Raw genomic sequence first — 21,197 nt, forward strand, 5'->3', positions numbered from 1 at the left:
CCTAGGAGCACAAAAAATATAAATCCAGCCTTGGCCATAGCTACAGTGCCGCTTGAAGGGGCCACCTTCTGTCGCTGCTCTGACCCCCCCCCCCCCCCCCCCACACACACACACACACACACACACACACCTTGCCTGTCTGTCAGTGTCAGTGTTCCTATTAAAGGACAACCGAGGGGACATGTGAAATTAAGAGATAGACATGTGTATGTACAGCGCCAAGCACACAAATAACTATTCTGTGTTCCTTTTTTTCCTTTCTCTGTCTGAAAGTGTTAAAAATCAGGTATGCAAGTGACAGTTACTGTCTGGGTCGGGACAGGGTCGGACTACAACATAACTCTCACTGATAAGGAATTGAAGCCATAAAACAATTTCCTGGCAGTAAATGGCTTTGGAGAGTAGGAAAGAGATAAAAACTATTAATAGTTCATAGATTTTAGCTCTGGCATAATTAAATGAATGTGTCATTGAGAAGCAGTAGAGTGTTGTACTGTGTTAGCCATCAGTGTCATTGAGAAGAGGCCATGAAAAAGTAAAAACTTAAAAAAGTAGATTCAAATATAAAATTAAACTGTGTGATAACTAAAAAAAGTTATTTTTAGAAGGAGGAGGACAGAGACAATTGTTTATCTCATTAGTTTATTTTCACCTCGGATGTCCTTTAAGGCCTCGTTCACATAATTTAGCGCAGATGGACGTGCGATCGGAACGCAACTCCAGCGCCATCTGCACTGCTATGTGCTGCTGATCCCATTCTCTACAGTGAATGAGTCAGCTCTACGATTCCTGAAAAATGCATGCGCAGCGCATATGATGGGAACGGCAGAAGTGCTGTCTATGCAGTTCTGACGTTCTTGCCTGTCGCCTGTTCTCGTACTGTGCATGCGCAGGACGGCCACGGCAATGAGAGTGCGATCAAGGATGCAGTGTCCCCACTGGCTTGCTGCGGAGGATCGGTTTGCTTTCGGCGAGGGCACAGGGTGTCTGCAGGGGGCCGGTGGAAGCCCCAGGTAAGTGAAACTTTGTTTTCATAGTCAGTTAAAGGGAACCTAAAATGAGAAGGATATGGATTTTTCCTTTTAAAATAATACCAGTTGCCTGACTCTCCTGCTGATCCTGTGTCTCTAATACTTTTAGCCACAGCCCCTCAACAAGCATGCAGATCAGGTGCTCTGACTGAAGTCAGACTGGATTAGCTGCATGCCTGTTTCAGGTCTGTGATTTAATTACTACTGCAGCCAAAGAGATCAGTAGGACTGCCACGCAACTGGTATTGTTTAAAAGGAAACATCCATATCCCTCTCAGTTAAGGTTCACTTTAATAAAATGGCCAATATGTAAGCAGTCCATCAGTTAGCAGTTTGTTAATAACTTTCTAATCAGGGAGAGTCCTTGGCCTAACGAAGAAGCCAGTTACTCATCATTGACCATCCGTGACACAACAGGTTGATTACCTTTTAATGAGTGAGCGACTGTTCTTCCCTCAGTGACACTGCTGTCTCAAGCTGTGAGCGGAGTCATTATTCAGTAACTGAACTGTACCCGGCTGAATGAGACCGGCCATCTAATACCTCTTCCTGACAGGCTGTCCTTTTAATAAATGAAACTCATTCAGCTCTGAGGAATGAGCTTCTTCTGAATGAGAGTGCTTTACCCTGATTCCCTGTGACATGAAGATTAGCATCACGTCATGGGCAGACCGTCCTCAAGACTGTGACAAACGCTGTGATCACATGAAGATGAGTACAGCAGACTTCATGTATGATGGAAACTTACTGGTCAAAGCAGAACTACAATGAACATAAACACAGCGACTGGGGATAAAGGAAAACCACAGACGTCATTTTAGAGTGGAATGACGGTCTTGTGATTTATTTATTTTTTATCTAACCTATTTTTTTAGTGCTAGGGAGGCGTTCATCCAACATAGACCTCAGTGAAAGGTGACATCTTTGTTTGAGTGGAATTGAATATGCTTTATTTTGAGGATATCAAACTTGGAGAAGGACTTAGGAGTACTCATCGACAACAAGTTAAATATTCGTATTCAGTGCCAAGCCGCTGCAGCTAAAGCTAATAAAACTTTGGGAAGCATTAAAAGGGAAATAAAAACTTGAGATGCTACCATACTATTGCCCCTGTTTAACTCTTTAGTAAGGCCACATCTGGAATATGGAGTTCAGTTCTGGGCACCACATTACAGAAAAGATATTGCAGTTTTAGAGCAGGTGCAGAGACGGGCAACAAAATTGATACGAGGGATGGAATGTCTCACTTACCAAGAAAGGTTAGATAAACTGGGTTTTTGTTTAGTTTAGAGATAACATGCCTTATCATGTATAAATACATCAGAGGGCAATATAAAAGCTTGGCAGATTAGCTTTTTCTCCCTGAGCCTTCACAAAGGACTAGAGGACATGATCTGCGCATGGAGGAAAAACGTTTTAGCCATTTATTTAGGAAAGGGTTCTTTACAGTAAGAGTGATTAATGTGTGGAATGCATTGCCACAGGAAGTAGTAATGCTAAATTCTATATCAGCATTTAAAGCGGGCTTAGATGCTTTCCTTGCATTGAAAGACATCCATGGCTACAATTACTAGGTAATGCCTAATGATGTTGTTTCAGGGATTTTATCTGATTGCCATCTGGAGTCGGGAAGGAATTTTTACCCTTTTGGGGCTAATTGGACCATGCCTTGTAAGGGTTTTTCGCCTTCCTCTAGATCAACAGGGATATGTGAGGGAGCAGGCTGGAGTTGTACTTTGTACTGGTTGAACTCGATGGATGGATGGCTTTTTTTCAACCCAAATAACTACAGTATGTAACCTCTGTTTACTCCAGAGCCAGGCACTGATACTAAGGCCTCAATTCACTAAGCTTTATCAAACACTTTATCAAACGTTTGATAATTTACCTCATGGGTAAAATCTCATTTTAAATTCCCTAAGGTGTTATATATTTATCTAATGTTTTACCGATAAAACGTTCAACAAATATATAACACCTTAGTGAGATTTTACCCATGAGGTAAATTATCAAACGTTTGATAAAGTGTTTGATAAACGTTTGATAATGCTCCGTGAATTGAGGCCCAAGTGGGAACAAGAGGGGAGGTCTTAAAGGCAAACTTTAACGAAAAGGGGGAAAAAATAAATGAATGCATTGCAAAGTGAGAAGTTAAAAAATAGAAGAGAGATCAAGAAATGATTGATATTCGCCATGTAATTGGTTCATCTTGTTTGTTACACAGTGAGCCTGCATGTCATCATCTTTACTACTGGCAGCCAAGAAAAAAACTAGACAGCACCAACTGCCATTATTTATAACCACACCCACTAATATTGTGATAGGCTAAAAGTTTGTGTATATATATATATATATATATATATATATATATATATATATATATATATATATATATATATATGCACAGAGGGAGATGCTGGTTCTTGGCAGTTGGAAACAGCTGTTATTTCCCACAATGCAACAAGGCTCACAGACAGGAAACACTGTGGGAGGGGTTTCACCACAATATCAGCCATATAGATGTCCCTGATGATCTATTCGAGAAAAGGAATAGATTTCTCACAGGAAAGGGGGTATCAGCTACTGATCGGGATGAAGTGCAATCCTTGGTTACCGTTCCTCTGTGAAGTAGTAGCAGAAGAATCCAGCAACATGACATATGAACAATGAAAGCTCATTTAATGTTATTATTATTTATATAGCGCCAACATCTTCCGTAGCGCTGTACATAGTACAAAACCAATAATGGAGAACAAATATACATAAGAAATACAAGACACCTACAGTCATGACATTGAATAGTAGAAGTACAAATACATACATAGTTGATGCAGGGGCAAACCCAGGATTTTCAAGGAGGGGATTCCTGAAAGGTCTCCCTCAGCCACACACAATACAGTATAATAATATGGTAAGACATCATGCTGGGTACACATAATGCAATTTCCTGTCCGACTGACAGCCAGGATCTGACAATCATTTCCTAAATGTGCTATCTGCTCCCGATCGACAACGGGGTCAATCAGGCGCAGTTTGGATACAGATAATAATGAGGACAGCCAACATTGGTAATGAAGGGGAAAGTGAACCATTCACACAGCAGGGCATACCTGACTCTGTTACGTTTCCCAGAGCTGCTCCATGCTGTAGAAGCATGCTGCCGCTCCATGCTCTATATGTATGCTGCTCCATGCTCTATACACACACTGCTGCTCCAGGCTGAGCTGCAGGATGCCTGTAGATATTCTGGTGTCTGAACTTGTGCCTGACTGTCCCCAGACATTGCACCAATCCTGGTCTGAGGGGGGATTCTGGGCAGCTGTAATCCCCCCCCCCCTGCGTTTGCCTATGCGATGTGTAGTTGGTACAGGTGCATATGTTAAATGACAGCAGTATGAGAAACACTAGGAGGAGGTCCCTGCCCTTGCGAGCTTACAGTATAGAGGCTTGTAATGTGCAGACATAAGAGAGGCATAAGAGCTGTTTCGGAGTATTGCTCCTTCTTCAAGCTGTGCAGGCTCTCTCTAACACAAAACTCCCCATCATCTAGTTATATAACCCCTTTAAAAGGTCACATGGACCAATAGGCACACACTACGAGAGGGTGACCAATTGCTGAGTTAAAAAACAAAGAAATGGACCTGATGGGAGACTGCATACCAAACTACCAATGAGACAAATTTTTAGGTGGTGCTATGTTAATTCCATCTATGTTTTACCAATAAAAAGAAACCAATATCTAAAGCTGTCTTTTATCTCCTTAGATTGTCTATTTCACGGCCACATTTCCTTATGTGGTTCTGCTCATCCTTCTTGTTCGTGGTGCCATGCTGCCCGGTGCTGTTGAAGGCATTATATACTACCTGAAACCTGACTGGTCTAAGCTTGGTGCTGCCCAGGTAATTATACCTCCCTATCCTGTGCTGCCTATACGGGTAGCGACAGTGCTGACAGGTTGATGAGGCTTCCACTGGCATAGCACGCTAAAGCTAATTATATTACTGATATTCACATACATCCGTTAGCAGATGACTATTTGCTGTACTAAGCAAAGCCTCATACAGAGTTTAGATTCCTGTTGGCTGAAATAATCATTTCTCATTGGATTGGTTCACAGTCTGATGAGTATTTGGGTTACGCCATACAAAAGCTCAAATAAAGGAAACCTGAAGAAAATAAAATAATGAGATGGAAAAAAAGGATTGTCCTTCTAAATAGGACTTTCCTGGAAACCTGTAATCCCATTTTGTGTTTAATCTACCATTAAACGTTTGACTTTCTCAGGTACATGATAGCCGTTCTGTAATGTTATTTAGCTCCCATACAATGCTGAACTATTGCACTTGTTATATGTTCCCTGCAGTCTGATGTGTGCTTTCTCAGCCTTACCAGGTTTTACAACCCTAATTCGTTAACAGTAATATCTGGATCCACACCATACAATTTTTTGGCAGATTTACCTGCCAGATCAATTATTTTCAGCATGTCCGATCTGAGAATTGATCGTTTTTTGAGCAATTTTCTGATCAATTTCCGTTCGTTTCTATGGAAATCGATCACAAAATTGCTCAAAAAAACTATCGATCCTCAGATCGGACATGCTCGAAATAATCAATCTGGCAGGTAAATCTGCCAAAAAATTGTATGGTGTAAATCCAGTATAAGGGCCGGTTGCCGTTTTGTTTTGCAGACGCTTAACCCTATTTCTTATACAGAGAACCGTTGGCATCAGTTCCCATTGTTCTGTCCTTGAATCGCATTTTGAGCACCTAGGAGGATACTAATCCATGAACGCAACCACCACTACAAATTACAGGCATCACTTGATATATGGCTAGATCGACCATTAGATACATCCCTCTCTGATCGAATCTGATCAGAGGGATCTATTGACTGGTTACACACTGCCCAGTGAATTTCCAATAGATTTTAGCATGAAACCTGATGGACATTGTCATTGCGCTGCCATCTGCTGGGCCACCACCTAAGTGTGTGTGTGTCCCACATGCCTGTGCTCAGTGTAAAGTTCCAGCTCTCCACTGACACAACTCATGGCCTCCTCCGGTTTTCGGCATCACCAAGTCTGCCGGTACCACATGACTTGGCACATGACCTCATAAAATGTGCCACTGTCATATGAAACAGAAGCTCGTGGTAACAGGGGACACCAGAGGATTCCAGGAGTCAGGCAGGCGGGTGGGTGAGCCTTTACGGGCAAGGAGGTGGGGCACACTATACACTTGGGGGGACACTGTCCAGAGGTCCATTGGTTCCACAAGACGCCATTACTGATGCACTCCCGATTGAGCCCTTGTGAATGAGATCCATTCTAACTATATCAGCCAGAAGAAATGTTCAAAAGATTCCTCCGCACACCTCACATAGAGTAAAACCAAATCCTTTTATTGAACCATCATAAAAAATAGGGCAGCATGCCAGCTGACGTGTTTCTGACCCTACCGGGTCCTTAGTCGTGGCTATTGTGACATGCATCAAACAGGCTTAAATACCTGGAGACCACACCCCCTATCCACCACACCTACACAGGTGGTTTGGCATTCTTCTTATTTCAGCCAGAAGTAGATTGAAAGATCAGGCAGCTATATTACGGCACCAATTTTCCTTGATTTGATAAAATTATCAAATCATAAGGCCAATTGGGCCGTAATATAAAGTAATGTATGGGTACCCTTATAGCAAGAACAAATTAACACAACTTATTTTTTAAATAGGATCGGGATTTTTACCTACATATGTCATGTCACTTCAAGCATTCAAGATAGTAGATTTGTACCCTCCTGTTGGCCACCTGGCCTTCTGGTAAGGTGATGAGGTGGGTGTGGTGACATGTCTGTCAGGTCCTTGGATACCCATCATGATCTTGGCACCTGCCTCAAATTTTCTTACGGGCAATCCATCTCTGTCATCATCCTGCACAGCAGACTCGGTTTGCTGAACATACATGCAACCTTGTCAGAATTTGCAACCTCTACCATTCTTTTCCTATGGGATGCAAATTCTGACAGGCTGCATAAAATACTACCTGTAGTGAAAATATTTGCAACTTCATCTGAATTTGCAACCTCTACCATTCCTCTGCCTGACATCAACCTTTCTGCCTAACACAAACCTACCCTATCCTGTGCCTAAAACTACCCTCCAACTTCAACATTCTTGGCCTAGGGGCACAAAAAGTATAAATCTGGCCTTGCCTGGTGGACTCAAAGCACCAGAGCTGCAGCCACTAGGGTGGGCTCAGTAGGCAATAACAGTGCTAGGGAGTCTTGCCCAAGGTCTCCTTAGTGAATAGGTGCTGGCTTACTTAACAGAATAGTCTTTCTTATAGTACCGATAATATTCACAAGATAAAATAATATCTGTGCCTGAGGTTCAGCGTTAAACTATTTATTGCACCGCATAGCGGGTCGTAGCACTAGATCTGTTTCACTGCCAAGCAAAGAAATAACGCTGGAGGTTAAGTACAGCCAGCTCGAATTTCCACTCTCTGTTCATTTACTGGATGGCTGAGCAGAAACATACATAGACGCATATCCTTTCTTCCAAGGCAGATCAATAATTAAAAAGCAGAGTAGCTCGCCACAGAGGAGGTGTTCAAAAGCACTGAACAAGCAATCACACTATCTGTGCACTTGTATGGACTCTAATGATGTTCCTGTGACTCCCACCAGGTGTGGATTGATGCCGGGACACAGATCTTCTTCTCCTACGCCATCGGACTCGGAGCGCTTACAGCCCTGGGCAGCTATAACCGCTTTAACAATGACTGCTACAAGTAAGGAAAGCAAATGTATAGTTATATGCCATAATACATATATACAGTAATAAGCAATCAGATGTGCGCACACAAGGACCGTTCCTATAGGTAAGCACAAGCAATGTGATGAAAAGAATCGCTTTTCTCAAAAATGATGTGTTAACTTGTGTGTTTTATTTCAAGCAGAGTGATACCTTTTAAAACCTGTAGGTGTTGCTGTTGACAGTGTTGTAATAAAGTGAACGGGCAACATTTGTGCCTTATCTGCTCCCTCACATATTATTTTATGCCGAAAATAGTTTAATGGACATTATGATTTGTGCTGTAAAACGTTACCTGCAGCATTATTATTATTATTTAGTGTCCACATCTTCCGCAGCGCTGTGTCGCTGGGCTGCCCAGCAGCACGTGGACATCGCCTGTAGGTTAGCCAGCCATAGGTGCCCCCAGTTTAGGTTAGTCAACCATATGTGCCCCAGTGTAGGTTAGCCAGCCATAGGTGCCTCCAGTATAGGTAGCCAGGCATAGGTGCCTCCAGTATAGGTAGGTTAGCCAGCCATAGGTGCCTCTAGTATAGGTAGGTTAGCCTGCCATAGGTGCCTCCAGTATAGGTAGCCAGTCATAGGTGCCTCCAGTATAGGTAGCCAGGCATCGGTGCCTCCAGTATAGGTAGGTTAGCCAGCCATCGGTGCCTCCAGTATAGGTAGGTTAGCTAGCCACAGGTGCCCCCAGTTTAGGTGAGCCAGCCATATGTGTCCCAGTATAGGTTAGCCAGCCATAGGTGCCTCCAGTATAGGTTAGCCAACGATACGTTCCCCCAGTATAAGTAGCTTAGCCAGCCATAGGTGCCTTCAGTATAGGTAGGTCATCCAGTCACAGGTGCCTCCAGTATAGGTAGCCAGTCATAGGTGTCCTCAGTATAGATAGGTTAGCCAGCGATAAGTGCTTCCAGTATAGGTAGCCAGCCATAGGTGCCTCCAGTGTAGGTAGCTTAGCCAGCCAAAGGTGCCCCCCTCAGGCTGTCAGAATAGGAGGAGGGGCACATGGGCTGGGAGAGGGACCCAACTCCTCCCTCTTTCGGGGCTCCAGGTGATGTCCACGTGTTGCCGGGCTGCTTTCTCTACACGTCAACGCTCACAGGGAGTAGGAAGTGCACTACTTCCTGTGAGTGGCGATGTGCTGAAAGGCACGTGAACATCGCCTGTAGCCCAGAAGGTTAGTCTTGCTAACACCCCGCCACCGCTTCTTGTCTTCAATGGAGGGGGGAGCATGGAGGGGGACCCGAGGAGAGGGAGGGAGGAGTCGGGTCCCTCTCCCCGCTGCTCCCCCCTCCTTTACCATGCCCCACTCCCTCTCAGCTCCCCAGGCGGTCACATGGCTCGCCCGCCCCTAGAAACGGGTCTGGATGTGTTCACACATAAATGTATACATTTATACAGTCATGTCCTGTCAGTTTTGTATCAGTGTGGTATGTTTTTCAATGGCTGTGTTCACACATAAAAGGTGTACATTTCCAGTCCAGTCCTGTCCGGTCAGTTTTGTGTGTGTGTTTCTATGGGTGTGCTCACACATAAAAGGTGAACATTTCCTGTCCAGTCAGGTAAAACTGATGCAAAACTCACAGGACTGGACTGGACCAGAAATGTACATTTATGTGTGAACCAAGCCTAAAATACATTTTATATCAAACTGGCAAAAATGTGTTGACAACTCTCGCATTAGATGTTGGGGGCCTCGTAAAGTTTGTGGCTGTGAATATATTTGGCATGGGGTTTCTTGGACATTCTGGTGTTAGGGGCCGTATGAAGGTATGAGGCTGTTTCATGTGACCAGGAGAGAATTCTGGGATGAGAATGTTCTATGCTATTTATGTGATGTACATGAACACTACAGGTCAGGCAAACAAGCCCCCTCGTACGAATGAAATGGTTTTAAGTCAAGAAAGATGTTTTTGCTGAGGAATTAGAACCTGTCTCGTCCAGCCTTAATTCCCTGTTTAGCTGTGTGGGTAGAGAGACCGCGACACACAGTACATACAGTACCCGGGACTGAATGAAAGGAGTTCAGAATTATGCGGGATAAACTTGTTTGCTACTCCCACTGCCTGCTGGGAAATAAGCAGTCACTGACGTTACACAGCAACCTCAGTTTTATCAATCGCTCCAGTGAGAACACACTTTAAAGTACTGTGTTTATACTCAAAGCCTAATTCCAGGAATGTTGTTTTTATTGTAAATTTGGATAGTAATGTAAGGGGTTAGAACCTGTTTTGGATTTTCATTGCCGTTTTGTGTGCCAGCTAAGAAGCCATGGGCCTCAGTTTTACATTGGGCCCCTTCAAGCACTCTAAACATAACAATACTATATGCCAAGGATGCAGCGTCAGAGGAAAGGGGAACAATATGTTAATGATTACCATTATTGAAAGATAGGGATGGCAATGCTTAGGAGAGCTCATGGAGAAGCATGTGATCATTTTAGTGAGCCGTTCTGAGGAAGTCATCACAGCAAATAAGAACCTTACAAATCTATCAGCTGATCAAACTAAGCATCATCATAAGCAAAACACCACAAAAGGGACAATACTGCAGTTGCACCTAGTGAGCCCATCTGGTCCTGCCAGGCCCTGGTGCAGTGCAACTTTTGTGTCCTGCATTGCTACACCACTGCTGTGTCTCTATCTATATGAATTTCCCTTGTTTCCTCTCCAGACAGGATGTGGGGATATCTCTGCAAGGGTGACAGAGACAATGAATACTTTTTTTTTGTATAGAGAGAAAGATATTCGGTCAGTTCCCATTTGGAACCTAGCAAAAGACCCATTTCGATCAGAGCGGACTAGTTCAGTCTCCGCTCCATTTTCTCATCCCGTTCGTGTCCGAGGTCGGTGCGTTCCTACCATAGATTTTTATGGAAAACACATCTGATCTACAGTAAAAATGCAGCTGGTTGGAACTCTGTGTTCCGTTTAACGCAACATCCCAAGCGGATACTTTTTTATCTGATCATTTTAGTTCTGAATAGTGTGAGAAGTAGTAGTAGAGGCAGAGGTGGCACAAAGGGGGGCAATGAGGGGACAGAGGAGACACAGTGGGGGGGGGGCACAAAGGGGGGCACTGAAAGGAGAGAGGTGACACAGTGGGGAGCATAAGTGGCACAGAAGGGGACACTGAAGGCTCAGGGAACAAAGGAGGCACAGAGCGGGGTCACTGGAGGTACAGACATGGATGCCGGTTAAGAACAAGCCTACAGTCAGGGCCGGAGCTACCATAGGAAAAAATAGGCAATTGCCCCAGGGCCCCAGAACCTGTAGGGGCCCTCAAGGTGTCCCTCCCCATCTTAACTGTTGCTCCCCAGGGACTCTGCAGAGTCTGTTAAGTTGGGAGGTGATTGGGGGAGGGTCAGCAGCCAGCTGTTGGGCCCAGGAGGAAAATTTGGCTGCAACAAAGGGCCTCTAATGACACTTTTTGGTCGGGGGGTGTCTGTTGGGGGGCCCCCAGGATAATTTTGCCCTAGGGCCCAATTGTTACTTGAACCGGCCCTGCCTACAGTGCCTAACTTCGTTAACCGGGGACTACCTGTAATGCTGTCTGTATCTCCATTGTAGAGATCTTCTATGGATACCATGGTATACATCCTGAATCTCCGCTTCTGCACTATTTCTGCGGGGAAATAAACAACCGGTATTACCGTGGAAGGGAGCAACACCCCTGATGAGTTTCATGGGTGGAACTTCATTCCTTTCTGGAATAGCAGGATGATCAAAATGGTTTACATCACCACTTAGTTGAAATCCAGCACTAAACAGCAATTTACTATTGAGTCAGCAATCCTTAAACGGTGATGACAGGTCCACTTTAAGAAAGCAGACGTGCTCTGGCAGTAGTGCTACAAAGAGAGATTGATGGCTGGGCGGCCTGCAGCAGCTGTTGTAAGGGAAGACCCTCAGCACTGGGCCTGCATGACACCTCAGCTGTTGTGTGTAAGGCAGATCTTAGCCGTGTCCACGCCGTGCAGGCATGGCTCTCCGGAATCTCCTCCGCTCCCCTCCTCAATTCATGGAAGTGACTGCAGCCCAACAGCTGGTCCGAAATAGATATTCCGACCAATGGCTGACGTCACTTTCTTAGGGTATAAATAGATCCCAGACGCATCTCGGCTCCTCTTGCCCTCATCAAGTCTTGGCCTTTGTGCCTCAAGAAATGATATACATGACAGGAAAAAATGGTTACAGCCAGAGCCGGGACAAGGTCCTCCAGCACCCAAGGCTGAGACACCAAAGTGCGCCCCTCCATCCCTCCCACCCCAGCCGTCACACACTAATTGCTATTAGACTAAGAGGCACCCCAGGGCCCCCAACACCTTAATCTCTAGTTATCTGGCTTGTAGGCACTTCCATGTATCTTCTTTTCTTATTTCTTTCTGCTTCAAACACAATTAGGAATGACAGCTGAATGATTTGTGCGCCCCCTCCTACACTGCGCCCTGAGGCTGGAGCCTCTCCAGCCTATGCCTCGGCCCGGCCCTGGTTACAGCACAACATCACTGTAACACCAAAAGAACTAAATTGAGTCCCAAAATATGCTAATGTAGGCGCAGACCAACAGACACCTTACAATATTTAGAGAATAAATAAATGATGGAATGCAACATGCACGGAATAGAATATCTGTATGCCCAGCTAAACTCCCACTGCCTTTAGGCAACAAAGGTGCAGTACTATAAAAATAAGCCACACCTCCTGATTTGCTTGCTTTTGCATGCTAGCACTATGCTGTGTATTCGGGCTAACGAGAGATGTTCAGACTCCTCTACCAGTGTGTCTCATAGACCCCCTGGCTGGAATTGATGCAGGTTGCAGAAAATCTCCCAGAAACAATTTTTTGGTACCGTATCTACTGATTAAGTCTAAGTGAAACATCGAGACGTATCCAAGTACTCCCTGTTGTGAGTAACATCATCTCAAGTACCCCTTGCACATACAGATAGCAAGTACAATGACCATCGTCAATGGTCATTGAGATTCAAATCATTTTGGTGTTCATGCAGAATTATGCAAATGTTTAATGCAAATCTATGCAGCTTGAAAATGGGCCAATCAAAATTGTGGCAGGATTTGTGTAATGAACAGCGGAGATGCCGCCGCGTGGTCTAGTGACAGGGCGGCTATCTCCGCGTTCAGACCGGCGGTTTCCGCGCAGCGACACGCGTCTGGCTTGGCTGGACCTTCTAGTTCACACAGATGGAGAGCTACGCGTGCGCGCGCCAGGCAACAGGACATTTATACCAGCAGAAGGGGAATCAGCTGATCAGGCCGATCAGCTGATCCCAGCTGGACTCTGGATTGGCTGAGTGGCTCGGGCGGAGCTGCACAGCACTGCAAGTATATATAGATCTTGCTTGTCAGTTGCTGGTTGTCTGCCGTTGCAAATACTTAAGCGTGAGCACTCAGACCTCAGTCAGATCCTACAGTGTGTTAGAACCAGGTGGACCTGGGAATTCACACTTCGCCAGATTACGCTATTGTTATACTTTAGACCAGTTCCAGGGTGTTTTGACCAAGGACCTCACACCCAAGCTTAGGATTACTGTGTCATTACTGTGTTATACTTTAGACCAGTTCCAGGGTGTTGTGACCAAGGACCTCACACCCAAGCTTAGGATTACTGTGTCATTACTGTGTTATACTTTAGACCAGTTCCAGGGTGTTGTGACCAAGGACCTCACACCCAAGTTTAGGATTACTGTGTCATTACTGTGTTATACTTTAGACCAGTTCCAGGGTGTTGTGACCAAGGACCTCACACCCAAGCTTAGTATTACTGTGTCATTACTGTGTTATACTTTAGACCAGTTCCAGGGTGTTGAGACCGAGGACCTCACACCCAAGCATAGGATACCGTGTTATTCTTAAGACTAGTTCCTGGGTGTCGAGACCAAGGTCCTCACACCCCAGACTAGGATTGTGATTTATATCTGTTATGACCATTTGCTCGGGTGTTGCCGACCTGGCCTGCCCGACCCTTCTGGCTGTCACTCATCCCTCGAGTGTTCAGTCTGTCTGTACTACCCGTGACACTATTCCACCAAGTGTCAGTTAGCTGCAAGGACCTCTTGCTCATCAGAGAGTCCTTCCTGCAGCTCAGCCAGTGGCCTCTATCCCATTGGAGTCCCCTGGCTGCAGTACAGTCTGATTTCCAGTTTACCAGTGAATCACTGGCTGCCGGATTATCTCTATCTCCTCTCTCAAGGAGATAGTCCCTGCACAGCTCAGGGCCACCTGCCCCTCAGGTGGTTCCTGGCCGAGCTGCCCGGATCTCCCGCCTCACGGGAGATAGCTTACATTTACACTTAAACACTTATACTTCATTAGGTGTCCAGAGGTTAGTCATACTTGTATTATTGGTGATTCTGCAGATCATCCATAATCAAGTATACATCTGTATTGTTGGTGATTCTGCAGATCATCAATAATCAGATTCTCTATGTGTGCTGACACCAATCGTTACAATTTGATAATTTTTTTTTCAAGCTGCATACATTTGCATTAGAAATGTGCTTAATTCAACAATTTGCATCTTATTCACTATGCCTACTTAGGAGGAGAACTTCATAATTGTGCATAAATGCTTTTCAAACATACCTTGATGTTTAACATTAACTATAAACACTGATTCATATCCATTTATATATGGTTTATCATTTTTTTTAAATCAAAGTTCAAGTACCAACTGAGTTTACATAAGTACCCCCTGGGGTATGCGCATCATGTGAGATCCATACCCACAACGTGATTTTTCCAATGTTTTTTTTCACAGCGAACGATCATCATGACAGATCACTGGACGTGCCATCATTTAGATCACCATTGCTGCTCACAAAAATTACAGCAATCACAAAAACAATTGTTCACAAAATTTGCTCGTAAAACGTTCGTACTTACGCAATCGCGATCTTCAGGTTCGTACTAAACTTAATGAGAACCCGGGGTGAGAGAGATATTGAGGCTGACATGTTTATTTCCTTTTAAGTAATGCACATTGCCTGGCTGCCCTGCTGATCCTCTGCCTCTAATACTTTAAGCCATAGACCCTGAATAAGCATGCAGATCAGATATGACAAATCTGACAATGCATGCATGTTACAGATGTGTGATTCACACACTACTGACCAAACCTATCAGCAGGGCTGCCAGGCAACTGGTATTGTTTACAAGGAAATAAATATGGCAACTTCCATAGGTCTCACACCTCGGGTTCCTCTTAACTTCATCTACCTCCTGTAAGGTGAAGGAATGATATTTGTACACATATTCCATGTACCCTTGGGCAACAAAAACTCTAGCATATTTAAAACTCATGCAAATACCATTTATTCAAGTGGCAAAATGTCTGTAAAGAGTTTCAGTTAGACTGGATTTTTTGCTGCCTTGAGTTATAAATTGGCTGTATACCTAAATATCTTGAGTAGAATGTAGGAAAAAAATAGTTGAGTGAAGGACATGTGATGGGGAGGGGGGGGGGGGGTAAGTACTTACCTTCTGGTTTCTAAGAAACCAACAGTAAAAGTACTAACAAATGCTTTTTATTATTAGGAGTCACCAAAACAACACATTCCGCAGGATACAATCTGCTTCTTCGGGTTACAGTTCCACTAGGTAGTTAAATCATGCATAGGAGGCCTCCCCTTTTGCCTCTTCTGAGGTAACTGGAGACCTGAGAAGATATAAATATCTTAGTATTCCTTCCTAAACCTCATGTGAACAGAAAATGTCACTTGTGGTAGTGACATAATTATTCAGTTCACTTTTTTAGCTGTCCGAGACCGCCTTTGCCGAGAATCTAGCATGTGTACGGCAGTCCAAATATAACAGTGAAAGCTAATTCATGAGATAAGCATACAAGGGCCCCTATACTCTGGCCTGTCCTCTGTGCACCTTGTCACGTGATCAAGTAAAATGGTAGCATTGTGCAACTTACCAGCAATGTATTCTCTCTGCCACAGTCAAACTGAGAAGAGAAACTGCCTTCCAATTTAAGGGGAAAGGAAAGGAGTATTGTCAAAAGGGGAGAACTGAGAGCCTCTTATAGTATAGTATGTAGATGTAGATCTTTTAGAGTAATACTCACAAGATGGGGTTACCTAAAAGACAAAAAACACTGTGGGTGTGGACTACAAGCCTGTCTCACACTCGGGTCATGGGTGTCGTCCCACCCCATGGAAGGGAAGGGGGCAGGTAAAAAACCCTCAAACCACCACCAAGGTTTGTAACATGCTTCACTTCTTTTCTGGAATGCCCTTCCACAACATATCCATCACTCTCCAACCGTTGACGTCTTTAAACGCTCCCCCAAAACTCACTTTTTTCTGACAAGCGTACGCTCTACCTTAGGCCATTCCAACTCTGACTTAAAGGACTTACGAGGCCAAATGCGTTAAATAAGTGAAGTACCTGCAAGATGTCTAAATGCACGGAGGACGCCGTCCGCGCCCTCCGTGCACTTCCGCCGGGTCCCCCTCCTGAAAGCGCCCCCCGTGCCGCTGGCGACCCCACGGGCCGGGTCGGGCTCTCCTGCCGCTCCCAAGATGGCCGCCGGAGCTGGCCGCGGCTGCGCAGTCCGCATTGCCGCGAGTGCGGCTGCGCAGCTCTAGGGCCAACCCCTCCGTACCACGCTACAGTGCGTGGTACGGAGGGGTTGGCCCTAGAGCTGCGCAGCCGCACTCACGGCAATGCGGACTGCGCAGCCGCGGCCAGCTCCGGCGGCCATCTTGGGAGCGGCAGGAGAGCCCGACCCGGCCCGTGGGGTCGCCAGCGGCACGGGGGGCGCTTTCAGGAGGGGGACCCGGCGGAAGTGCACGGAGGGCGCGGACGGCGTCCTCCGTGCATTTAGACATCTTGCAGGTACTTCACTTATTTAACGCATTTGGCCTCGTAAGTCCTTTAAGGCCAAATTGCACTCCTACTAAATAACCAAAAAGCACAAGGCCTCTGGGTATTTTTTTTTTTTACCCCACCTTTAGTCCCCCGACCTGTTCCTTTAGATTGTAAGCTCGCAAGGGCAGTGCTTTCCCACCCTTTTGTGTCTGAAATTTGTTACACATTTATTCATGTTAATTTTGTCACTGTAATTACTGATCCTATATGTTATATTGATTCTGTATTTTGTTACCAATTCTGTATTTTGTATATTGGTGTGTACCATTGTCTGTATTATTACGTACCCCATGTTTGTTTCTAACTGTACAGCACCACGGAATATGTTGGTGCTTTGTAAATCAATAATAATAAAAACTGCTGGCTGAAGTAGAAGGCAGCAACAATAATAGTGGTTTAAAAATGGAGGAGGGGTGGGAATTTATTTTTTCCAAGGATCATGCATACATTCACAAAAAATATTTTTTACACAAGACTTTTTTTGTACACATATGCTTGTTCTTTGTAGGAGGTAAGTAGCCACCCTCTCCAATTTTCAATCTGCTTTTAAAGTGGACCCAAATTAAAAATACAAGAGTTCAGAAATAAAATCTATTTTCTAAATTATAATAATAAATAGCAGCTTTTTTTCAGCTGCATGATGACAAATATCAAATATTTTACATTTATTGGAGGAACCCCTCCCTTCCTTTCATATTGCCGGGACAGAATCCGGCAGACTGGTGGAGTAGGAGGTGTCCAGCAAAAGAGGAATTGCTAATGGCTGCCACCTGTATAACCCCAGTTATGAAAAGAGAAGGGTGAAAAGCATGCACTGAAATGCTCATAGGCTTGAAGGAGTGTTTATTTATATTTGTATGTGTCAGAGAGGTGCAACTAAATATTTTGAATTAAAAAAATGTTTGGTTTAGGTCCGCTTTAAGCTTTATTTTTAATTGTTGGCGTCTCCTACTTTAGCCAGGAGTATTTTCATTTACGGATGAGCTAGGGTTGGGGTGTTGCAGGTCCAGGATTTGGGACACTTACTAGGAGATCCAGGACACATTCTTCTTTCTTCAAGCTACATAGCTATGCAAGTTACAGTTATAAGACTTATAGTTATATAGTTTACAGTTATAAGACTTCATATAGAACACTTAGAAAATGACAGCTGTTATTTATAATATTGTACATTTGTTTTTCCTTCCATTTGTTTTCAGTGTTTGCATAATCTTGACATATTGTTAAATGAAGGATGCAAACGGCATCTGTTCTTCACTCAGATCTCTCTTCATTACAGAGATGCCTTTATCCTTGCACTAATTAACAGTGGGACCAGTTTCTTTGCTGGCTTTGTGGTCTTCTCCATTCTCGGATATATGGCAAATGAGCAGGGAGTGGACATCTCAAAAGTGGCCGAGTCAGGTGAGTTCCTTCTCCAAAGGCTTTTCTATAAATGTGGTCAGTGAAAACAAAATGTTTGAACTACTGTTGGGGGGTGAAACATCTGGTGGTTACACACAACAGACACAGATCACATGATGTGATTTCTCTTAGTTTCTTTGGGTTATGGATTGTACTACCAGCTTCCCAAATCGAAACTTCACATTCACCCTCCTCTACCTATGCGCCTAACACTTCCAAAATCCCCCTCCCCCCCCCCCCACACACACACACAACTCGCCTAATGTTAACCACCCCGCTACCTATGCCAAACACTAACCACTGACCCTGACTGTAGCCACTGCCCAGCGCTATTACCCACTGCTCAGGGCCCAAACTAGCCCCCCAGTGCTCAGCTATAGTGTACCAAAACGTCTGTTGCTGCTAGACAGAGTCACTGCTGCTAAGTATACAATATCAATAGCCAGAGTCCAGTGCCTCAAGCGCCCAAATTAACCTGTGTTTGCAATATAGCTCACAAAGTGCATTGTGGCCAATGGTGGTCCACAAGTCTCCAGGCCCAATTTAACTGCTTCTCGGGCTGAGGGTTTCTGCAGAAGTTTGAATGGGTGAGGAATGAGTATTGCAGAAGAAGGTCAGCATAAATGGGGAGGGAATGAGCAGCTATCATACCTGTCTTAGTGTTTTCCCGAGAATTTTGTTCCAGCTGGGTGGCATGAAAAAGTAGTCAGGTGGGGCACGATAGGGGAATGCAGGGCCGGTGCAACTCTGCTTACAGCATAGGAGGAGGCTAAGGAGGGGATCCAATGACAACCGGGTGCCAATCAAAATTAGCCGGGCACCTGGCTAAAAAAGCCTGGGGAGAACACTGTGTCTTATTAGTATTTAGTTTATAGGCAATGTGGTTGGTGGGATATTTGCAAGAAGAGAGTATTTTCACCTCACTTTCAGCAGCTCTAAAAAGTTATCAAGGATTTACTTTCACTTTGTAATATTATAATGTATTTCCTATAGCACTAACATTTTTTGTATAGCTATACAGAGTCCACAGCCATGCCAGTAACTGTCCTTCAGAGGTGTTTTCAATTAGGAGTGTAACCACAGGTGATGGGATCCACCAGAAAAACGTTGGTGCGGCTTCCGTTATGTTCACAATCACTTCCCCCTCCCCATGACGATCACCATGCCCCCCCCATCTGGTCATATAGTGTAGCCAGTATGACCCCTCTCACCCCTTACAGTTTGGTCACCATGAATCCCCCACCCATAGCAAGTGTGGCTAGAACAACAACTACTTTGGGTGGAGTGGTGCCCTTTATCGGAACAGACTCCAGGTGAGAAGTTGGGAGGGCTCCCACTGCCCTGGACCTCCTGCGGCTGCAGGGACTGCTCCCACCAGCAGGTATACATCTGCTCACAATCTAATCCCTACCATAGTCAGTCTAACGTCTTTATTATTCACTATAGCTAATTTTCAGCGGAACTAATTAATATGTTTTTTGGAAAGTAAGGCAGAGTCCTACACAAACACTGATAGAACATACAAACTCCATGCAGATAGTGCCCTGATTTTACCATTATAGCTCAATCTCAAAGAGACTCTTGTATTTTGTTTTGTTTTTGTTTGATAGTTAAAAGTCTGTGGACATTTTTATGGTTTTAGACTGTAATTCTGCTGTTGGTGAGAGGAGGTTGGGTCAAGAAGAACAAAACATATCACAGAACTCAGTAAAATAAATAACAAATTATTCCCCCTTTCGTTTAAAAAATGGTGGGGTGTAGAAATCATGATCAACAAATCATTAACATGCTTTTCGTAATCTTCCTACCCCTGTCTGATTGGCTGTAGAAGTTATTAAATCTGATATCTGATTGGTTGCTTGTCAGGGTTATTAAACATCACTACTGCTACTTGGAAATTATGCCGAAACTTTGCAAAAAATCCTGCTATTAACAGGATGTAAGATACTTCTCTTTTAACTTTGTCCAGAATCTGCACAGATAACAGTTCAAGTTACTGGTTTGCAATATCAGCCATTTCAGTATAAGGAAGTTAAATAGGAGTTCATGCAATGTCCTGTGGGAATGGGATTATGAACACAAAGTTCACTTGAACTTGTACAGAAGAATCTCGGGTTTCAGGACTAGAAACTCATCTACTGTATTTTAAAAGCAAATTTCCTGCTGTTCTAAGCAAAAGTATCCATCACGCTATATAAGCCACTGACATTTCGTTTTTAAACCTTTCGTTTTTACTTTAAGGCCTCTTTCACAGTGGGACGTTAAAGTCGCACTTTATAAAAAATTATAACGCAGACTAACGCACAGCAATACAAAGTCTGTGCGACATTCACAGTGCACACGTTGCGTTGTGTGTAAAGTGTAGCAATATTTAGTACCGTAAGTGCTGCATGCTGTGCGTTTAGCAATACATTTGCTGCGTTATGTGTGTTGCACATGCTCAGTAATGTTTGGTTGGTTTTTTTAAATGTAACGCTTGCACCGTTTTCGTTCCATCAGTATGCGACAAAAACGGCGCACCAAAAGACACATAACGCAGTGCAAAATAACGTCCAATTTTATAACCTACATGCGTTGCTTTAGGGGCACTTTGTGCAACTTTAACGTCGCATCAAACGCAACGTCCCACTGTGAAAGAGGCCTAATCCTCTGACACAGGGGTGTCTCTAAATCATGGGGCAACGCAACAAAACTTTGTCTGGCCCTTCTTTCGTGCAATACTCCCTCCCTCCCCTGCTGGGTCATACAGCTATACACACATTGAACTTTTAGTTTTCAAACATGTCTTTTATTTGAAAAAGGTAGTACAAACGAGGCATGTAAGAGGCAGTGTGTTCAGAACTATAAAGTACAGCAGTTGATCACAAATCGAGTAACAGCTGTAACATAGTAATAACTCAGCTATGAGGTCTAACAACATTGAACAGTATAGAAACCATGAAAAGAACCCCAGTGAACAACAGTAGGTTGCCTAAATAAATGCAGACTAATACACATGGATGCAAGATGCAGGTGGGGAGAAACACTAATGTGGCCATTTATTATAGGGTAG

General features: G+C 44.2%; 1 protein-coding gene across 2 annotated transcripts in view; it reads left to right on the plus strand.

Moving 5' to 3' along the window:
* The window catches only part of SLC6A8 (solute carrier family 6 member 8), a 134,740-nt gene that overhangs the window by 88,996 nt on the left and 24,547 nt on the right, over window positions 1–21,197 (plus strand). For both annotated transcript variants that reach the window (XM_068248352.1, XM_068248351.1), the window contains exons 5-7: window positions 4,796–4,930; window positions 7,721–7,824; window positions 18,021–18,145. In XM_068248352.1, coding sequence (XP_068104453.1) covers window positions 4,796–4,930; window positions 7,721–7,824; window positions 18,021–18,145 — 364 coding nt within the window. The remainder of the gene's footprint in view (window positions 1–4,795; window positions 4,931–7,720; window positions 7,825–18,020; window positions 18,146–21,197) is intronic.

Source organism: Hyperolius riggenbachi, chromosome 8 (genome assembly GCF_040937935.1).
Source record: "Hyperolius riggenbachi isolate aHypRig1 chromosome 8, aHypRig1.pri, whole genome shotgun sequence".
Lineage (NCBI taxonomy): Eukaryota > Metazoa > Chordata > Amphibia > Anura > Hyperoliidae > Hyperolius > Hyperolius riggenbachi.